At 43.9% G+C, this 18,855-nt stretch overlaps 1 protein-coding gene across 1 annotated transcript in view; it reads right to left on the bottom strand.

Annotated features, from left to right (window-relative positions):
- LOC112253925 (alpha-1,6-mannosylglycoprotein 6-beta-N-acetylglucosaminyltransferase A) overlaps positions 1-18,855 on the bottom strand; it is a 115,969-nt gene that overhangs the window by 79,659 nt on the left and 17,455 nt on the right. The window contains exon 3 of the mRNA XM_024426034.2: positions 11,769-11,933. Within this exon, the coding sequence (XP_024281802.1) occupies positions 11,769-11,933 (165 nt within the window). The remainder of the gene's footprint in view (positions 1-11,768; positions 11,934-18,855) is intronic.

The raw sequence follows: 18,855 nt of genomic DNA, 5'->3' as shown, positions 1-18,855 counted from the left end.
ACCAGACACAGATACAGACCCACACACAGCACTGGCTTCAGTGGCTGGCGGTCCTAACCCAGTTCTCACTGTCTACACACACCCACCAGTCAGATCCTGAGCCTGACCCTCTCAACACGGCTTGCCAGACATGTTCCTGCCACATCCTCCAAATATCAGCCCGTGTAGCATGTCGTACTGTGTATTAATGGAAAAGAGGTCAGGTGTTACAGTGAAGAAGTGCCTCTCACAATGTCAGGCTGTCAAGGTAGTCAATGCGCCAAGCTATGAAGTGTTTTCTGATGCACACACGCTCAAATGTGCACGAGGTCAGAGTCTCAAACAGGAACTCAAAACATATAATAAACAATCCATATCCGCATGATCTTTTTTTTTCTCCCAAGATGGCATAGCAGTCAGATGTCCTTTGTCCTCATCTTGTCCAGTATATATATATATATATATATATATATATATATATATATATATATATATATATATATATATATATATATATATATATATACACAGTGCCTTGCGAAAGTATTCGGCCCCCTTGAACTTTGCGACCTTTTGCCACATTTCAGGCTTCAAACATAAAGATATAAAACTGTATTTTTTTGTGAAGAATCAACAACAAGTGGGACACAATCATGAAGTGGAACGACATTGATTGGATATTTCAAACTTTTTTAACAAATCAAAAACTGAAAATTGGGCGTGCAAAATTATTCAGCCCCTTTACTTTCAGTGCAGCAAACTCTCTCCAGAAGTTCAGTGAGGATCTCTGAATGATCCAATGTTGACCTAAATGACTAATGATGATAAATACAGTCCACCTGTGTGTAATCAAGTCTTCGTATAAATGCACCTGCACTGTGATAGTCTCAGAGGTCCGTTAAAAGCGCAGAGAGCATCATGAAGAACAAGTAACACACCAGGCAGGTCCGAGATACTGTTGTGAAGAAGTTTAAAGCCGGATTTGGATACAAAAAGATTCCCCAAGCTTTAAACATCCCAAGGAGCACTGTGCAAGCGATAATATTGAAATGGAAGGAGTATCAGACCACTGCAAATCTACCAAGACCTGGCCGTCCCTCTAAAGTTTCAGCTCATACAAGGAGAAGACTGATCAGAGATGCAGCCAAGAGGCCCATGATCACTCTGGATGAACTGCAGAGATCTACAGCTGAGGTGGGAGACTCTGTCCATAGGACAACAATCAGTCGTATATTGCACAAATCTGGCCTTTATGGAAGAGTGGCAAGAAGAAAGCCATTTCTTAAAGATATCCATAAAAAGTGTTGTTTAAAGTTTGCCACAAGCCACCTGGGAGACACACCAAACATGTGGAAGAAGGTGCTCTGGTCAGATGAAACCAAAATTGAACTTGGCAACAATGCAAAACGTTATGTTTGGCGTAAAAGCAACACAGCTCATCACCCTGAACACACCATCCCCACTGTCAAACATGGTGGTGGCAGCATCATGGCTTGGGCCTGCTTTTCTTCAGCAGGGACAGGGAAGATGGTTAAAATTGATGGGAAGATGGATGGAGCCAAATACAGGACCATTCTGGAAGAAAACCTGATGGAGTCTGCAAAAGACTCCAACCCTAACCCTAACCCAAAAGACCTAACCCTAACCCTTTTTTGCCCCACTGTATATATTATTTACCTCAAATCTGAAATCCACAATAGAAGTTAGCCAGAAGCTAACCAGAAGCTAACCAGAAGCTAACCAGAAGCTAACCAGAAGCTAACCAGAAGCTAGCCAGAAGCTAACCAGAAGCTAACCAGAAGCTAACCAGTTTACTGGCTAACGTTAGAATTCAGCTAACCACTGTTTGTGGTCATCAGCTATCCTTTAGCTCGAAAATCTATCGGCAGTTTTCTACAACACGACTCAGACCAGAACATACCGGACCTATTTCTCTCTCCATATCCCCGGATTTCAACCGCAAGCTCTGGACATTTACACCTGGATCTCGCAGCTAGCTAGCTGCTATCCGTGTGACTATTGGCTTACGTCTGATCCCGGAGCAAACATCAATTATTCCGGAGCTAGCCAGCTGAAGAGTTCCATCAGCCACTCCTGGGCTACAATCACCTATCCGGACCCGTTTTACTGCCGATGCTGAGCCCCACCGGGCCTTCACGACTAGACTATCGATGTTATCTGCCAGAGGGAGTTATCCAACTGGCCCCTCCGTTGCGAAGTTCCCTGAACGCCCATCTGCGGCCCACTAATCGTTAGCCGTCTTATTGGCTGCTATCTGAATAGGTCTATCGGACAATTTTTCTTGTGTCACTATATCTATTTTGCCAATTGGATTGATCCCCTCTACCACACGGAACCCCACTAATCTACCGACGGAAACGCACGAGGTGGCTAAAAACAGACCTCCATCTTATGCTAGCTTGCTACCGATGGCCCGGCTAGCTGTCTGAATCGCCGTGACCCCAAACAACCTCACTACTCACTGGACCCTTATGATCACTCGACTAAGCATGCCTCTCCTTAATGTCAATATGCCTTGTCCATTGCTGTTCTGGGTAGTGTGTATTGGCTTATTTCACTGTAGAGTCTCTAGCCCTGCTCATTATACCTTATCCAACCTTTCAGTTCCACAACCCCCACACATGCGATGACATCACCTGGTTTCAATGACGTTTCTAGAGACAATATCTCTCTCATCATCACTCAATACCTAGGTTTACCTCCACTGTATTCACATCCTACCATACCTTTGTCTGTACATTATACCTTGAAGCTATTTTATCGCCCCCAGAAACCCCCTTTTACTCTCTGTTCCAGACATTCTAGACGACAAATTATCATAGCTTTTAGCCGTACCCTTATCCTACTCCTCCTCTGGTGATGTAGAGGTGAATCCAGGCTCTGCAGTGCGTAGCTCCACTCCCAGGCGCTCTCTTTTGATGACTTCTGTAACCGTAATAGCCTTGGTTTCATGCATGTTAACATTAGAAGCCTCCTCCCTAAGTTTGTTTTATTCACTGCTTTAGTACACTCTGCTAACACGGATGTTCTAGCCATGTCTGAATCCTGGCTTAGGAAGACTGAAATTTTCATCCCTAACTACAACATTTTCAGACAAGATAGAACGGCCAAAGGGGGCGGTGTTGCAATCTACTGCAAAGATAGTAGGACAGAACTCTGCAGGCTATCAAGGTCTTTACCCAAACAATTTGAACTTCTACTTTTAAAAATCCACCTCTCTAAAAACAAGTCTCTCACCGTTGCCGCCTGCTATAGACCACCCTCTGCCCCCAGCTGTGCTCTGGACACCATATGTGAACTGATTGCCCTTCAGAGCTCGTGCTGCTAGGCGACCTAAACTGGAGCATGCTTAACACCCCAGGATCCTACAATCTAAGCTTGATGCCCTCAATCTCACACAAATTATCAATGAACCTACCAGGTACCACCACAAAGCTGTAAACACAGGCATCCTCATAGATATCATCCTAACCAACTTGCCCTCTAAATACACCTCTGCTGTTTACAACCAAGATCTCAGCGATCACTGCCTCATTGCCTGCATCCAGAATGGGTCAGCAGTCAAACGACCTCCACTCATCACTGTCAAACGCTCTCTAAAACACTTCAGCGAGCAGGCCTTTCTAGTCGACCTGGCCGGGGTATCCTGGAAGGATATTGATCTCATCCCGTCAGTAGAGGATCCCTGTTTTTTTTTTAAAATGCCTTCCTCACCATCTTAAATAAGCATGCCCCATTCAAGAAATTTAGAACCAGGAACAGATATAGCCCTTGGCTCTCTCCAGACCTTACTGCCCTTAACCAACACAAAAACATCCTATGGCGTTCTGCATTAGCATCATACAGCCCCCGTGATATGAAACTTTTCAGGGAAGCTAGAAACCAATATACACAGGCAGATAGAAAAGCCAAGGCTAGCTTTTTCAACAAGAAATTTGCTTCCTGCAACACAAACTCCAAAAAGTTCTGGGACACTAAAGTCCATGGAGAATAAGAACACCTCCTCCCAGCTGCCCACTGAACTGAAGATAGGAAACATTGTCACCACCGATAAATCCACTAAAATTGAGAATTTCAATAAGCATTTTTCTACGGCTGGACATGCTTTCCACCTGGCTACCCCTAACCCCGTCAACAGCACTGCACCCCCCACAGCAACTCGCCCAAGCCTTCCCCATTTCTCCTTCTCCCAAATCCAGTCAGCTGATGTTCTGAAAGAGCTGCAAAATCTGGACCACTACAAATCAGCCGGGCTAGACAATCTGGACCCTTTCTTTCTAAAATTGCCACCCCTATTACTAGCCTGTTCAACCTCTCGTGTTGTCTGACATTCCCAAAGAATGGAAAGCAGCTGCGGTCATCCCCCTCTTCAAAAGGGGGGGGAACACTCTTGATCCAAACTGCTACAGACCTATATCTATCCTACCCTGCCTTTCTAAGGTATTCGAAAGCCAAGTCAACAAACAAACAGATTACCGACCATTTCGAATCCCACCATACCTTCTCCGCTATGCAATCTGGTTTCAGAGCTGGTCATGGGTGCACCTCAGCCATGCTCAATGTCCTAAACGATATCTTAACTACCATCGATAAGAAGCAATACTGTGCAGCCGTAATCATTGACCTGGCCAAGGCTTTCGACTCTGTCAATCACCACATCCTCATCGGCAGACTCGACAGCCTTGGTTTCTCAAAAGATTGCCTCGCCTGGTTCACCAACTACTTCTCTGATAGAGTTCAGTGTGTCAAATTGGACAGTCTGTTGTCCGGGCTTCTGGCAGTCTATGGGGGTGCCACAGGGTTCAATTCTTGTACCGACTCTCTTCTCTGTATACATCAATGATGTCGCTCTTGCTGCTGGTGAATCTCTGATCCACCTCTACGCAGACGACACCATTCTGTATACTTCTGGCCCTTCTTTGGACACTGTGTTAACAACCCTCCAGGCGAGCTTCAATGCCATACAACTCTCCTTCCGTGGCCTCCAATTGCTCTCAAATACAAGTAAAAATAAATGCATGCTCTTCATCCGATCGCTGCCTGCACCTGCCCGCTTGTCCAACATCACTACTCTGGATGGCTCTGACTTAGAATATGTGGACAACTACAAATACCTAGGTGTCTGGTTAGACTGTAAACTCTCCTTCCAGACTCATATCAAACATCTCCAATCCAAAGTTAAATCTAGAATTGGCTTCCTATTTCGCAACAAAGCATCCTTCACTCATGCTGCCAAACATACCCTTGTAAAACTGACCATCCTACCAATCCTCGACTTCGGCGATGTCATTTAAAAGATAGTCTCTAATACCCTACTCAATAAATTCGATGCAGTCTATCACAGTTCCATCCGTTTTGTCACCAAAGCCCCATATACTACCCACCACTGAGACCTGTACGCTCTCGTTGGCTGGCCCTCGCTTCATACTCGTTGCCAAACCCACTGGCTCCAGGTCATCTACAAGACCCTGCTATGTAAAGTCCCGCTGGTCACCATAGCAGCACCCACCTGTAGCACGCGCTCCAGCAGGTATATCTCTCTGGTCACCCCCAAAACCAATTCTTCCTTTGGCCACCTCTCCTTCCAGTTCTCTGCTGCCAATGACTGGAACGAACTACAAAAATCTCTGAAACTGGAAACACTTATCTCCCTCACTAGCTTTAAGCACCAACTGTCAGAGCAGCTCACAGATTACTGCACCTGTACATAACCCATCTATAATTTAGCCCAAACAACTACCTCTTTCCCTAGTGTATTTGTTTTTGATCCTTTGCACCCCATTATTTTTTCTCTCTACTTTGCACATTATTCCATTGCAAATCAACTATTCCAGTATTTTACTTGCTATATTGTATTTACTTCGCCACCATGGCCTTTTTTTGCCTTTACCTGCCTTATCTCACCTTACTTGCTCACATTGTATATAGACTTATTTTTCTACTGTATTATTGACTGCATGTTTGTTTTACTCCATGTGTAACTCTGTGTTGTTGTATGTGTCAAACTGCTTTGCTTTATCTTGGCCAGGTCGCAACTGTAAATGAGAACTTGTTCTCAACTTGCCTACCTGGTTAAATAAAGGTGAAATTAAAAAATGTAAAAAATTATCCATGGTTGGGACTCAAACAAATATTTGAAGAATGTGTTTGGGCGGTTTTGTGTCAAGGTCCAATGAAAATGTAAAACTTTGAATGCACATTTTTTAATGCGATAGGACTCACTCATATTTGGACCGGTGTAGGCCATAATGCAGTCGACACTGCCAATACAGTACAGCATTACCAACCTGAGAGAAAGTGCATTGGAGATCCTGTAATTGCCAGGCCTCAGATGCTGCGTCCCAGTAGAGACGTTCTTTGTCAAGCAAATCTTATTACTGCCATTGAACCGGGAGGTCTTTAGTGGTCAACATATTTCTCCTACCTGCCCCTGACTACTGAGCCAAGACATACTTAGCACTGGCAGGTCTGGGGTTTGCATTGTACACAATAACCCTAGTCAAAGTCTATAGGAGCAGGCACAGAAAGCTGTGGTGTAGTCATGGAGGTGAAAAGCTCTAAACTTTGCAGATAGAATAAGAATGAATAGAGCCAACAAATCTGACAGACAACCATTTAATGTTCTACACAACACGTTTCTATCTGAATGTTCCGTAACCCTATAGCCTCTGGAACAGGCACCATGTTCTTGGGAGGCGGAGAGCGGCGGAGAACTGGACTTTGATTTGTTTAAGAGAGAGACATCGGATTGGATAGCGTCCGTCGGTCGGTGGGTGATGTATGAGTGTTTCTGGAGGGGACAGAATCTCCCAGAACACAGAGCAGTGCACTCTGTGAGAGGAAAACACACAGCCTCTGCACTCACCACTAGTAGACCTCAGATCACAGCGCATTATGTCTAATCCAAAGCAGGGCTAGACGGTTGGCCCAACATTTCAAAACAAAAACTCAGATTCGCCAACGTCTATATGACATGGCAGTGACATGACTCATCCATGTTATGTCAAAGGCTACATTATGTTGAACGACAACATTCCCAGAGGGTCTTTGATAGTCAAGTGTTCAGGGAGAGTAGTATCCCTTCCTCAGAGAGAGAAGCACTCTCTGTGACAGCAGCAGTCTGCAAGGTGAAATTGTAAGCGCTTTTATAATCCTGCCTTAGCTCTGCCATGATGCATTAGGGTTGTTGTGCACAGGGATGCAGCGGTGTCATTGTCCCGTGCGGCATCACTGAAACCTTAGCCCTCTGTCCATTGTCGGCAGTCGTCTGTCCTAGGTCGGGCATGATGCGATCGATAAGAAGACAAAGAGATGGGCCATTCTGAGGCAGAAAAGGGCTTTTCTGTCCGCACTTACGGCCGGCAGCGTCTCAAAAACAACAGCCTACTCGCTACAAATCTCACAGAAGGCCCAACTTGCGGCCAATGCCAAAAGCAACATCCACACCTTTCAACGGCAGCCAGCTAGGTGGAGACGAGAAGAGAGCCAGCCAGATCTCAGGAGCCCGGCACCTGGCCTTTCATCCCCCCTTCACTTCACTTCCTCCATCTACCAGCATGATTGCATTTCAGCAGAGGGACAGCTAACACGCTACGCCAACACTCAGAGGAAAACACTGCTTGGTGATTGGCTGCATCAACATGAAGCAGGCAGACAATTGTCCACACCAAGGCCGTTCTGAGTTTGGCTGAATCAATCCTCTCCCGCTGAGCCAAATCCAGATTGAGCCATCCTTGTGATGTTAAGAGCCTCTGTGATCCTCTGTGTCTCTAGCCCAGCTGAGCTGAATGGTGGCAGCCAGACAGTGTAGTGGATGTGCCAGGTATCAGAAGCTCAGACCTGGCGAGTGATAGCCTTTCCCTCAGAACTCACATCAAGTGGCTCTGGACGGAGAGGAGACCCAGGCAGCTATTTAGGCCCACCCGATAAGGACCTCTCAGAATCACTTCTTAAAAAGGTGACCTTCTAGTTCAAGTGACAACAGATGGAAACTAGCCTGCTAGCTAAATCTGGCATATTTACTGAAATGTTGTGGAATGTGAATTGTCCCTGTCAAATAAATGTAATTTTAAACAGTGAAATGCTTTGATGCCCCTTAATGTAACATGGAGTAAGAAGATGTTCAGAACTTATAGAAGCAAATATACTGAACACAAATATAAAAGTGTTGGTCCTATGTTTCATAAGCTGAAAAAACAATGTCTGAAGTTTTAGTGGACCTAATGAATTTATTTCAATTGACTGATTTCCTTATTTAAACTGTAACTCAGTAAAATCTTCAAAATTGTTGCATGTTGCGTTTATATTTTGAGTTACAGTTTAAATAAGGAAATCAGTCAATTTAGCTAGCAGGCATTAGGTCCACTACCCCTCAGACGATCCCGCAGGTGAAGAAGCTGGATGTGGAGGTCCTGGGCTTGGTCACACGTGGTCTGAGGTTGTACGGCTAGTTGGACGTACTGTCAAATTCTCTAATACGATGTTGGAGACAGCTTATGGTCGAGAATTGAACATTCAGTTCTCTGGCAATCGCTCTGGTGGACATTCCTGCAGTCAGCATACTAATTGCACTCTCCCTCAAAACTTCAGACATTGTTTTTTCAGCTTATGAAACATAGGACCAACACTTTTATATTTGTGTTCAGTATATTTGCTTCTATAAGTTCTGAACATCTTCTTACTCCATGTTACATTAGGGGGCATCAAAGCATTTCACTGTTTAAAATTACATTTATTTGACAGGGACAATTCACATTCCACAACATTTCAGTAAATATGCCAGATTTAGCTAGCAGGCTAGTTTCCATCTGTTGTCAGTTGAACTCTAGAAGGTCACCTTTTAAGAAGTGATTCTGAGAGGTCCTTATCGGGTGCCTGGGTCTCCTCTCCGTCCAGAGCCACTTGATGTGAGTTCTGAGGGAAAGGCTATCACTCGCCTGGTCTGAGCTTCTGATACCTGGCACATCCACTACACTGCCTGGCTGCCACCATTCAGCTCAGCTGTGCTAGAGACACAGAGGATCACAGAGGCTCTTTAGATTAGAAGATATAGTAATAATATAGGACAACAGGGAAAAAAATGGCAGATTGACATCCACACTAAAGACAAGCATTTTTTAAAACTAGGCCTTAAATACCATTGTCACAGTATAGAATCCTGGTAATGAAACGCAAAGGTATTAATGCCATGTGGCTTTTCTACTTCAGCTTATCTGCAGGTAATGTTATAGGTCATAGAATAATGTTAGGGTCTGGAGGAGGCTTGTGCAGCAGTCTGCAAACCACCAATAGCCCTGACCGGTGCTGTGCTCCCAAACAAGGAAAACATTGGGAAATGTAGACATTAGGAAGGGAAGACTCTAGATAGATATTAGTCTACTTCTGCATATCAGTCCTCTAACAGAGACCCCAATTGGCTAAGAGTAGTCATCAAATGAGGGATGCAAAATCGCTACACCATAAAACATACAAAGATAAAACTGTGTGTGAATAAGTCCGCAAAAGGACAGTGAAGCCCTGTTCTCATTAACACTTCCTTATTTCACCCACAACCCCATAAAATAGACAAAAACAAAACTGACTTTGTTCTTTTATTCCAAGTTAGGCCTACACAATAGAATGTGTAACTTAAATAGTTACACCCCAACATACCTCGCATGAACTTCCTTATCTGACTTCAAATTTGCTCATCACTGCAAGGAAGCAGAGTGGCCACTGCAGACCCTCCCTGGTCACATGACCTGACAACATCTTTCAGATGCTTTTAAGGGTCCTCCTCCACCAACAGTCTGAGAAGCCTGTTGGCTCCATGAGTTAGGCCATTCAATTGCAGAGTAGGTCTCGAATCCAAACTGTGCCAGTGCCAGCAAAAACAGATAAGCCTAACAAGTGTTTACTTCGTTTTTATTTAGTCCACACGGAGGAGGCATTGTCAAATACCTTCGTCCCAAACAGCTGTTAATGGGTGGCGGTGGGGGGGCTCTCTCAGAGTCGAGAGCAGTTAGGAAGGGACTAGGCGTTGCCCTCCGAGTTCCGACTGTGTGGCTGGTTGTGGTGACTCAGCCACATCCATACACAGCTGTGAGGTGGGTCAGGCACTGGCCAGAAGTGACATGTTTGGGATAGCTTTAAAATGAGCACATTGTAAAGCTATCTAGCTGCGACAATCAAATTCGGGAGATAGATGTTTACTTCATGATTATACCAAAATGTGCATATTTACAGTGATTAAAGCAGCATATTTTGTCTAAGCAGTACATTAGCGGTAGTTAAGTCAGATAGTCAGAACAGAGGCCTCTCTCCATGGCTGAGCAGGGCCCAAACTGTCTGACTGAGACACAGTGTGGTAGCAGGGAAAGGGGGGAGCACGACACCTCTTCCTGGGGCCCTGGGTGCTCCACCTTGATAGCTAGCAGCCTCTCAGAAGACATGCGTGAACCCATCACTGTCCAGATCCTATCTGGGTAATTGCCTTCCCAGCCCCACATGGCCCAGGGGAAAACAGAAAATGGGTTGGCAGGGCTTTCTGCCACACAGGACAGAGGTGGAGAGGAAGAGTGGTGTTTCAGGGATGACTCAGACTGTTGGGGCAAACCACACGGCCAAATGATACGTGCGTCTATTTACAGGTTAGAAGTCAAGACAACCAGTATGGTCTCTTTCCTTTGACTAGTCCAAAGCCAGAGTATTCCATTGGTTGACAAAGGGTGGGATTGAGAGATCAGTGCACCGTTAATGTGGTATGGGAGATAACCTCCATCTTGTTATCGCTGTTGCACAGGAAGTAGCGGTTGCTGCAGTACAGAAGGACCACAATGTCCTGACCGACACAGCTAGCAGGGAACTGTCACTGATACTGAAGCAGCCCAAGACGGAGGCAGTATTATTTTTTATTTTTTTTAAATACAAAATCATCCTAACACAGAAAGGAGGACGAGTTGAACATTCTTTCTTTTGTTTAAGAAACATTCTGAAGCCTGAACGGAATGGGCCTAGCTCTCTCAAGAGTAAAATGCTCCCTTTGTAACTCAATCGTCATAATGTAATTCCGACCATATTCAGTCGCCACACAAAGTCCCCATTGAAACCTCTAAATACTTCACTAACTACTGAGAGCCAATCCCAGGGCCCACCCGAGCAAACAAACACTCAGTATTTACCAGCCGGCAAACATGTCCTCTTAAAACTGAAAGAAAAATAAATGAAGGCTAATAAAATGGGGCCCGCCGCATGTGTGAATGAGAGGCCTTATTCAAGCTATGTTCAAGGCCGCGGCCTATAAGAGTGCTTTCTATGTTCTCACAGAAAAGGTATGCAAAAGAAGAAAGGTTTTCTATGGGTTTGAATATTGGAGCAGTCAACTGCTTACAGTAGGTTAAGGACAGAGGGGTAACTTAGGTGAATAGAGCCATTTCAATGCAGGCTCAGAGCACAGCTTTATTCTTATCAGCATAAATAGCACTATTCAGCTAAGCTCACATCGGATTCACTGGAGAACTGAGTGTCTATTCATTTGTTTTTGTTATTTCCTTTCAATTAGTGTCCAGACCTAGAAAACCAGGTGAGTTCCTAACTAACTTAATTGGTCAATCAAGTACAAGGGAGGAGCGAAAACCCAGACACTCAGCAACTCCAGGAATTGAGCTTGACACCCCTCCTATAGGCCTATGTCTTATTACTTTGACATGTTCCAGAACTAGGACTGGGGATTTTCAAGGTGCAAAAGGAAGGGGGGGGGGTAAGCTCGTGAGGGAGAGTGTGAGCCTCACCTGCCACGTTGACCTTCTCTGCATTGGAGGCGCTGGGCGTGACTGTGCTGGTGCCGTTGGTCAGGTTAGCCCCTGTGCCGTTGTAGATGTTCTCCACCTTGGACTCCAGCTTGCCCAGCCGCACCATGATATTGTCCAGGAGCACCGCCAGAGTCTTCTTTAGATCTGGAGGAGGGAACACAGTATAGTATGAAGCATAGATACCTCATATCAGTCTTACTGCTAACCAGCTAACATAACTTGAGGCTAAAATATACAGTACAGTGTTTTCTATATTTCCCTTTCATTTTCCTATAATTTGTATTGATCTCATGAATAGTCATATTCTAATCTCAGATTGACTTCTTGAAGGACAAGGAGAAAATGACAGCATAGTGATATAATGCCAGTGAGTATCTCTCCACACTCACCCCCAGAGAAAATGATTTTCTATTTTCATCTTCATAACTAGGCTAATCAATATATCGTTATGGTGTGAGTAAATCGGAGTATGCCTTGTATACTGAGATGGACCGTTCTTATTGGCCTTCCTCTGAAAAATTAAAAACAAGAGGAGAGGATCAGCTTATTTCAGCGACCCCAATAAATCATTGGATTTCATGCTGTCCGTTAAGGGACTCATTTAAATGTTTAACTGAGCTGGCGGGTATCTTTGAGGATGACCTTACTGCTTCATTTAGGTCTGTGGATTTCTATGGTCATCTCCTGACTCCGGTAGCTAGCCAAAAGGTAGGATGGACGATGGGACTGAAAAAAGTAAGCTGACATTCACAATAGTTGTGTCCCAATAACGTCTCCTTCCTGAAGTGTGCCCTCGTTCACTACTTCCCACAAATCTAAGTGTATTGCCTTTGTTCACCACCATGTTTCTTATACCACTCATCTCATTTCAAATAGTGGACAAATGCATATTTAGGGAGTAAGGAGTGATAATTGGGACATAGCCCAGTAGCTAGGCAATAAGAAGTGGGGTGGGATAGAAAGGACACACAGTGATCTGACATTCACAATGACATCATCTCTGTTAATTTCAGTAGCATTTCAGGAAATGGTATGCAGGGCTTGGCATTTCAGTGCGAAGGCTTAATGGTGTTTATCTGATATTTACCATCCAGCAGCCATGAGGACATTGAGTGGCTTCAATTCCATTTGTTATAACTGTCAGATTTTTGTATTTTGTATTATTTACATATTATTGTTTATGGTGTTGTAAGATCTCACGGTTGATCAATGTTGACTTGTAAATGCAACACACATTTTGGCTTCGGTTTCAGTTTTATTAGTTTGCATAGAACTCTGATAAAACAAAATCCAACATGCTTAACATATTGTTTATTGGAATGACCTAAGATCTTGCCACAAAACAGTTGATCAATTTTGACGAGTAGCTACCGAGAAAATTAAATATGGCATGACCCTTCTGTCCCTGAAATGTTTTCCTTTCCTCCCGCCGCCCCAAGAATATTCCGGAATGTCGTCAACCTCATTAACATTCCATGAGGCGGTGGAGCTGTGAAGACAGCGATCGCACCCAGTCTGTCACACGTCAGCGCGCCGACTACGGTGCAATTTCTCTCGCCGCGCGTCGCATTTGATATGTTACCCCCTATCGTTCCAGAAAGACGGCGTGGAAGGGGAAGGGGAGGAGAGTAGGCGTGAGGGAGAGAGGGAGGCTGCAGCGTTTTGTCTGCTGGGTAGGGCGGAGATAAGCAGATTCCGGGAGGGAGCGTCACTGCGTCAGACAAGGAAGAAATCAACTGAAAGTTGGACCACGGCCCAAATGCCACCCTATTCCCTATATAGTGCAGTACTTTTGACCAGGGCCCATATGACTCTGGTGAAAAGCAGTGCACTGTCGGAAATAGAGTGGTGCTGCCACTGCCAGGGCATCAGGCTGAACATAATTACACACACACTAGATTGTGCCCTCGGAAAACACATTGCCCTGAGCATTAACCGCCCGGCCTGACCTCTATCAACACAGACAGAGAAACGAGCACTAGAGAAAGAAACACACTGCCACCCAGTCCAAACACACTGCCACCCAGTCCAAACACACCTCTCCACAACCTGGACATGGTAGAGTAGGCCATCTCCCCACATGGCTGATCTGTGTGTGTAGCTAATTAAACATTTTACAGGTCGCAGCCAATTGAGTCTCAGAAATAAACATTCCTCGGCATGTTTGCAAAGGAGTGCCCAAAGCACGATGAGGTTCACGTTAACAAATGAAATAGTCGGTCTTTCCGACAGGCACGGAACGCTGTAAATAATTAAGCCAGCTTAAAACAAAGGGAAATGTAAATGCGTGGCTCAGGGCGGAGTGTGGACAGCCTGCATTCAAGTGGCCAAGTAATGTAATACAGTAGGTGTGAAAACAGGCTTGCTAAATCCATGGGATAGATGGGCTTACTGTAAGAAAAGCAAAGTAAAATTCACAGCATCAAACCAATCCGAATTGGGTATTCGGCCAAAACGGTGGTAAAAATACTGCTATTACATAGATACGTTGATTTAAGAAGACAGTGGTGGTAGTAGTATGTTACTCATCCAAGTTCTTTGGTTCAGATCACTTTCTAGACACCCACTTTTATTAACAGATACTGTTACAGAACTGAAATCAACATACGGTTGTGACATGCGGTCGTTACCACCTGTCTGCTAAAAAAATTCATGACTTGACTCGGTCTTCATTCCCAAAGCAATACGTTTCAAAATGAAACATGAGAGCTGAAATATGCATGCGAAAGCCAGACACGTTCATTCTCCACAGAGGCACCCATAGGGAGGGAGAAAAGCTTACATTGCAGTCACAGTTGAGTCACGTTCTTCACTCATGTCAAATGTCTACATGAGCCGATACGTGGTACGTGATGAGCATGGAGACAAACTGTGACTGTGTCCTAAAATGGCTCCCTATATAGTGCACTACTTTTGACCAGGGCCGATAGGATTCTGGTAAAATGTAGTGCACTATTAAGGAAATAAGGTGCTCATTATTTCAGTGACCCTCACGGTCAGCCAAGTGTCATCTTTCAAGAGACTGACCCACAAAAAATAATAATTGCATACTGAGTGAGTAGACTAAAACAGACAATAGCAGACCAAGCAAACTAAGAGAGCCCCTATCTGTTAATAAATAATATTCAAATTCAGACTAATTTGTGAGCCCAGATCTTTAATAAACTTGGTTCAGTTAACAAAGTAGGCCAACATCAAGATTAAAAAATATATATAGGCCTATTTCCCCACTAAAGACACAATCTCTAATTTCAACAGCCTGACCCTGTCACCTTTTTTGGTAAACAGAGATTGGGCTTGGTAAATGTAACCACTCGAATGATGGGAGCTCCATAAAACATGATTGTTTTAAACATACTGTACAGTATTTTGAAACTATGCAAAACATTGACATTACAAAGACTCAAATGAAAGCAATACTTCCAAAAGAAAATGCATTATATTGGAGACAATGCACTAAATTACTTTCCCATCATTTTCTGATTATGTGGTGTACAAATCCAGAGATTTATTTACTTGGAGTCGGACTGACAGACGGGGAGACTAATCCATATTTCTATGAGGCTGTGTGCTCGCTCTCGGCCTAGTGATATTACACAGTATCACATCACAGTCCACTTGCACAAATCCCACAACACTGATGTGAGCTGATGGCAGATGTAAGAAATGCATGCATCTTGTAATTATAGTGACCTTACATATAACTATATTACCATTGCCAAGTAACCACATGTGATATAATGTTTTTAGAATCTCTAGGAACTCTACTTACCATACATGGAGTGAAATGTGTCCCTCCCTATCAAGTAAACGCCTGAACTTTTTTTTGTCTGTTAAGGAGAGTTCCTAGAGATTATAAATATGCTATTTTTGGGGTGAAGCCAGCTACACTGTGTTATGGTGCTTTTTCATGGCCACCCACCAGATCGATGCACAACTCAGGGAGTCCAACCAATACACACACTCCCGATGTTGTGTCCCAAAGCTACATTCAGCTATGCAGTTAGTGCAGCTTCCTCATAATTTGACCTTCATTCCAGTCTGTTACAGAAGGCTTCCCTCGCTCTCTCGCTCTTATTTATTTAACTTGTATTTTAACAGGGAGTCATGGTGAGATCAAGGTCTCTTTCACAGATGAGCCCTGTATACACATCAATATACACAAAAAGCTAAACAATCATTGAAAACAAAACACATTCTTCAGTAAAAAGGTACTCAATCAGCCTTCTGAAATTGCCCAAGAGGCACCAATTCATCCAATTTTAGAGAGCCTTGGATATCAATCCACAAGCAAGGTGCAAAAAAAGCAGATTGTTCTAACTCAGTGGCGTTAGTTGCTCTAACTCAGTGGCGTTAGTTGCTCTAACTCAGTGGCGTTAGTTGCTCTAACTCAGTGGCGTTAGTTGCTCTAACTCAGTGGCGTTAGTTGCTCTAACTCAGTGGCGTTAGTTGCTCTAACTCAGTGGCGTTAGTTGCTCTAACTCAGTAGTTCTAACTCAGTGGCGTTTGCTCTAACTCAGTGGCTCTAACTCAGTTAGTTGCTCTAACTCAGTGGCGTTAGTTGCTCTAACTCAGTGGAGTTAGTTGTTCTAACTCAGTGGAGTTAGTTGTTCTAACTCAGTGGAGTTAGTTGTTCTAACTCAGTGGAGTTAGTTGTTCTAACTCAGTGGAGTTAGTTGTTCTAACTCAGTGGAGTTAGTTGTTCTAACTCAGTGGAGTTAGTTGTTCTAACTCAGTGGAGTTAGTTGTTCTAACTCAGTGGAGATGGAAGGGATCTCTAGAGTTAGCCTCCCTGAGACCGGGTCTGATATGTCATACATCTGTAAGTTAACAATGAAGTAAGGTATGGTGGAAGTTTACGCATGAGGGCTTTAGAAACAAAATGAGTAAAATCCATCGATGTACGAGACTTTTTGATACAGAATGCAGAGATGTGTACTGAACCTATCGCCTGTAATAAAAGCGTAGTGCGCCATGATAAACTGCCTCCAACGCCTTCAATAGAGTAGCAGCTGCATTCAGATATACAATAACGTCATAGTCCATAAACGGTATGAATGTCCACTAAATAATTTGTTTTCTGCTATTTAATGAAAGGCATGACCTATTCCTATAAAATAAGCTCCTTCTAATTCTTAACTTGCTCATCAACATGCTTTATGAAAGATGGGTTTTCATCAAACCTGATATTTATAACCCTAATAAACTCTTCTCATAAAAGGAAAGTGTGGAAACAGGTTAGCTGGAATTTGGTTTAGTTCAGCGCTTCGCTCTCTTCAGTCCAAATTCCCATCTACTCAAACTAATAAACAATCTTCAATGCACCACATAAAACCACCAGACCAATTCAGTCTTGATACAATATTTAATTAATGTGCACTCAGATTTTATGGGTAATTTACTGAGAGCAGAGAGGAAGTCATAATTCCCTTTAAATGCATTAATGTCATATTGAGATGAATCCTAGATCTGCAGAGGGAGTACAAATACTGTAGCATGAAGCCCTCTAGTGGTGTGGGGGCTGTGCTTTGGAAAAGTGGGTGGGGTTATATCCTTCCTGTTTGGCCCTGTCTGGGGGTGTCCTCAGATGGGGCCACAGTGTCTCCTGACCCCTCCTGTCTCAGCCTCCAGTATTTATGCTGCAGTAGTTAATGTGTCGGGGGGCTAGGGTCAGTTTGTTATATCTGGAGTACCTCTCCTGTCCTATTCGGTGTCCTGTGTGAATCTAAGTGTGCGTTCTCTAATTCTCTCTTTCTCTCTCTCTCTCGGAGGACCTGAGCCCTAGGACCATGCCCCAGGACTACCTGACATGATGACTCCTTGCTGTCCCCAGTCCACCTGGCCGTGCTGCTGCTCCAGTTTCAACTGTTCTGCCTTATTATTCGACCATGCTGGTCATTTATGAACATTTGAACATCTTGGCCATGTTCTGTTATAATCTCCACCCGGCACAGCCAGAAGAGGACTGGCACCCCACATATGCTCTCTCTAATTCTCTCTTTCTTTCTCTCTCTCGGAGGACCTGAGCCCTAGGACCATGCCCCAGGACTACCTGACATGATGACTCCTTGCTGTCCCCAATTCACCTGGCCGTGCTGCTGCTCCAGTTTCAACTGTTCTGCCTTATTATTATACGACCATGCTGGTCATTTATGAACATTTGAACATCTTGGCCATGTTCTGTTATAATCTCCACCCGGCAGAGGCAGAAGAGGACTGGCCACCCCACATAGCCTGGTTCCTCTCTAGGTTTCTTCCTAGGTTTTGGCCTTTCTAGGGAGTTATTCCTAGCCCCCGTGCTTCTACACCTGCATTGCTTGCTGTTTGGGGTTTTGGGCTGGGTTTCTGTACAGCACTTTGAGATATCAGCTGATGTACGAAGGGCTATATAAATAAATTTGATTTGATTTGATGAAGCAAATCTCTCTTCTTACTACTTTTATTTAATCGAAAGCATAAAAAAAGGATAGAACTTATAATTTAATTTCTATGGCAGAGAGTAAACAGTGTTCAAGTCTCAAGAAGTACATTAAAATCGTTCTCTCTCATTTGAACATGTCTCAAACAGGGAAACTGGTTTCATCCAGTCCATTTTAAACTGGTTCCAGACTGGTTCGTTAGACCTAGGTCAAGACATCATATAAACGTTTCCTCCATTTGATGCATTAATAAAGTTTATTCAATGAAATTAAAAGTTCAGGCTACTGACAGAATATTATGAATCTGTTCTGATAAGATGAGACCGTATCACAGATCTTTTTTCTCATTGCCTCCCGAATAATAGTGTTTGCAGCAACAACTCATTTCATGCTTTTCTGGAGATAATTAATGACATGATTAAGCAATTAGCCCATTACATTGAGCCGATTATATCACTATACAGGTCTGGGATAAAGCTTAGGATTTCTTTCAACACCCTCGTCCAGGTCATTTAAAAACGGGTCGGAGAGCACTGGGCTGCTAGAACAACAGCCTTCTCGGTTGTATTACAAATGGCATCCTATTCCTAATTTAGTGCAATACTTTTGACAGGGCCCAGAGTAGCGCACTAAATAGGGAATAGGAT

Source organism: Oncorhynchus tshawytscha, linkage group LG14 (assembly GCF_018296145.1).
Source record: "Oncorhynchus tshawytscha isolate Ot180627B linkage group LG14, Otsh_v2.0, whole genome shotgun sequence".
NCBI classification, from domain to species: Eukaryota; Metazoa; Chordata; class Actinopteri; order Salmoniformes; family Salmonidae; genus Oncorhynchus; species Oncorhynchus tshawytscha.
This window is presented reverse-complemented; position numbering and strand designations above follow the sequence as displayed.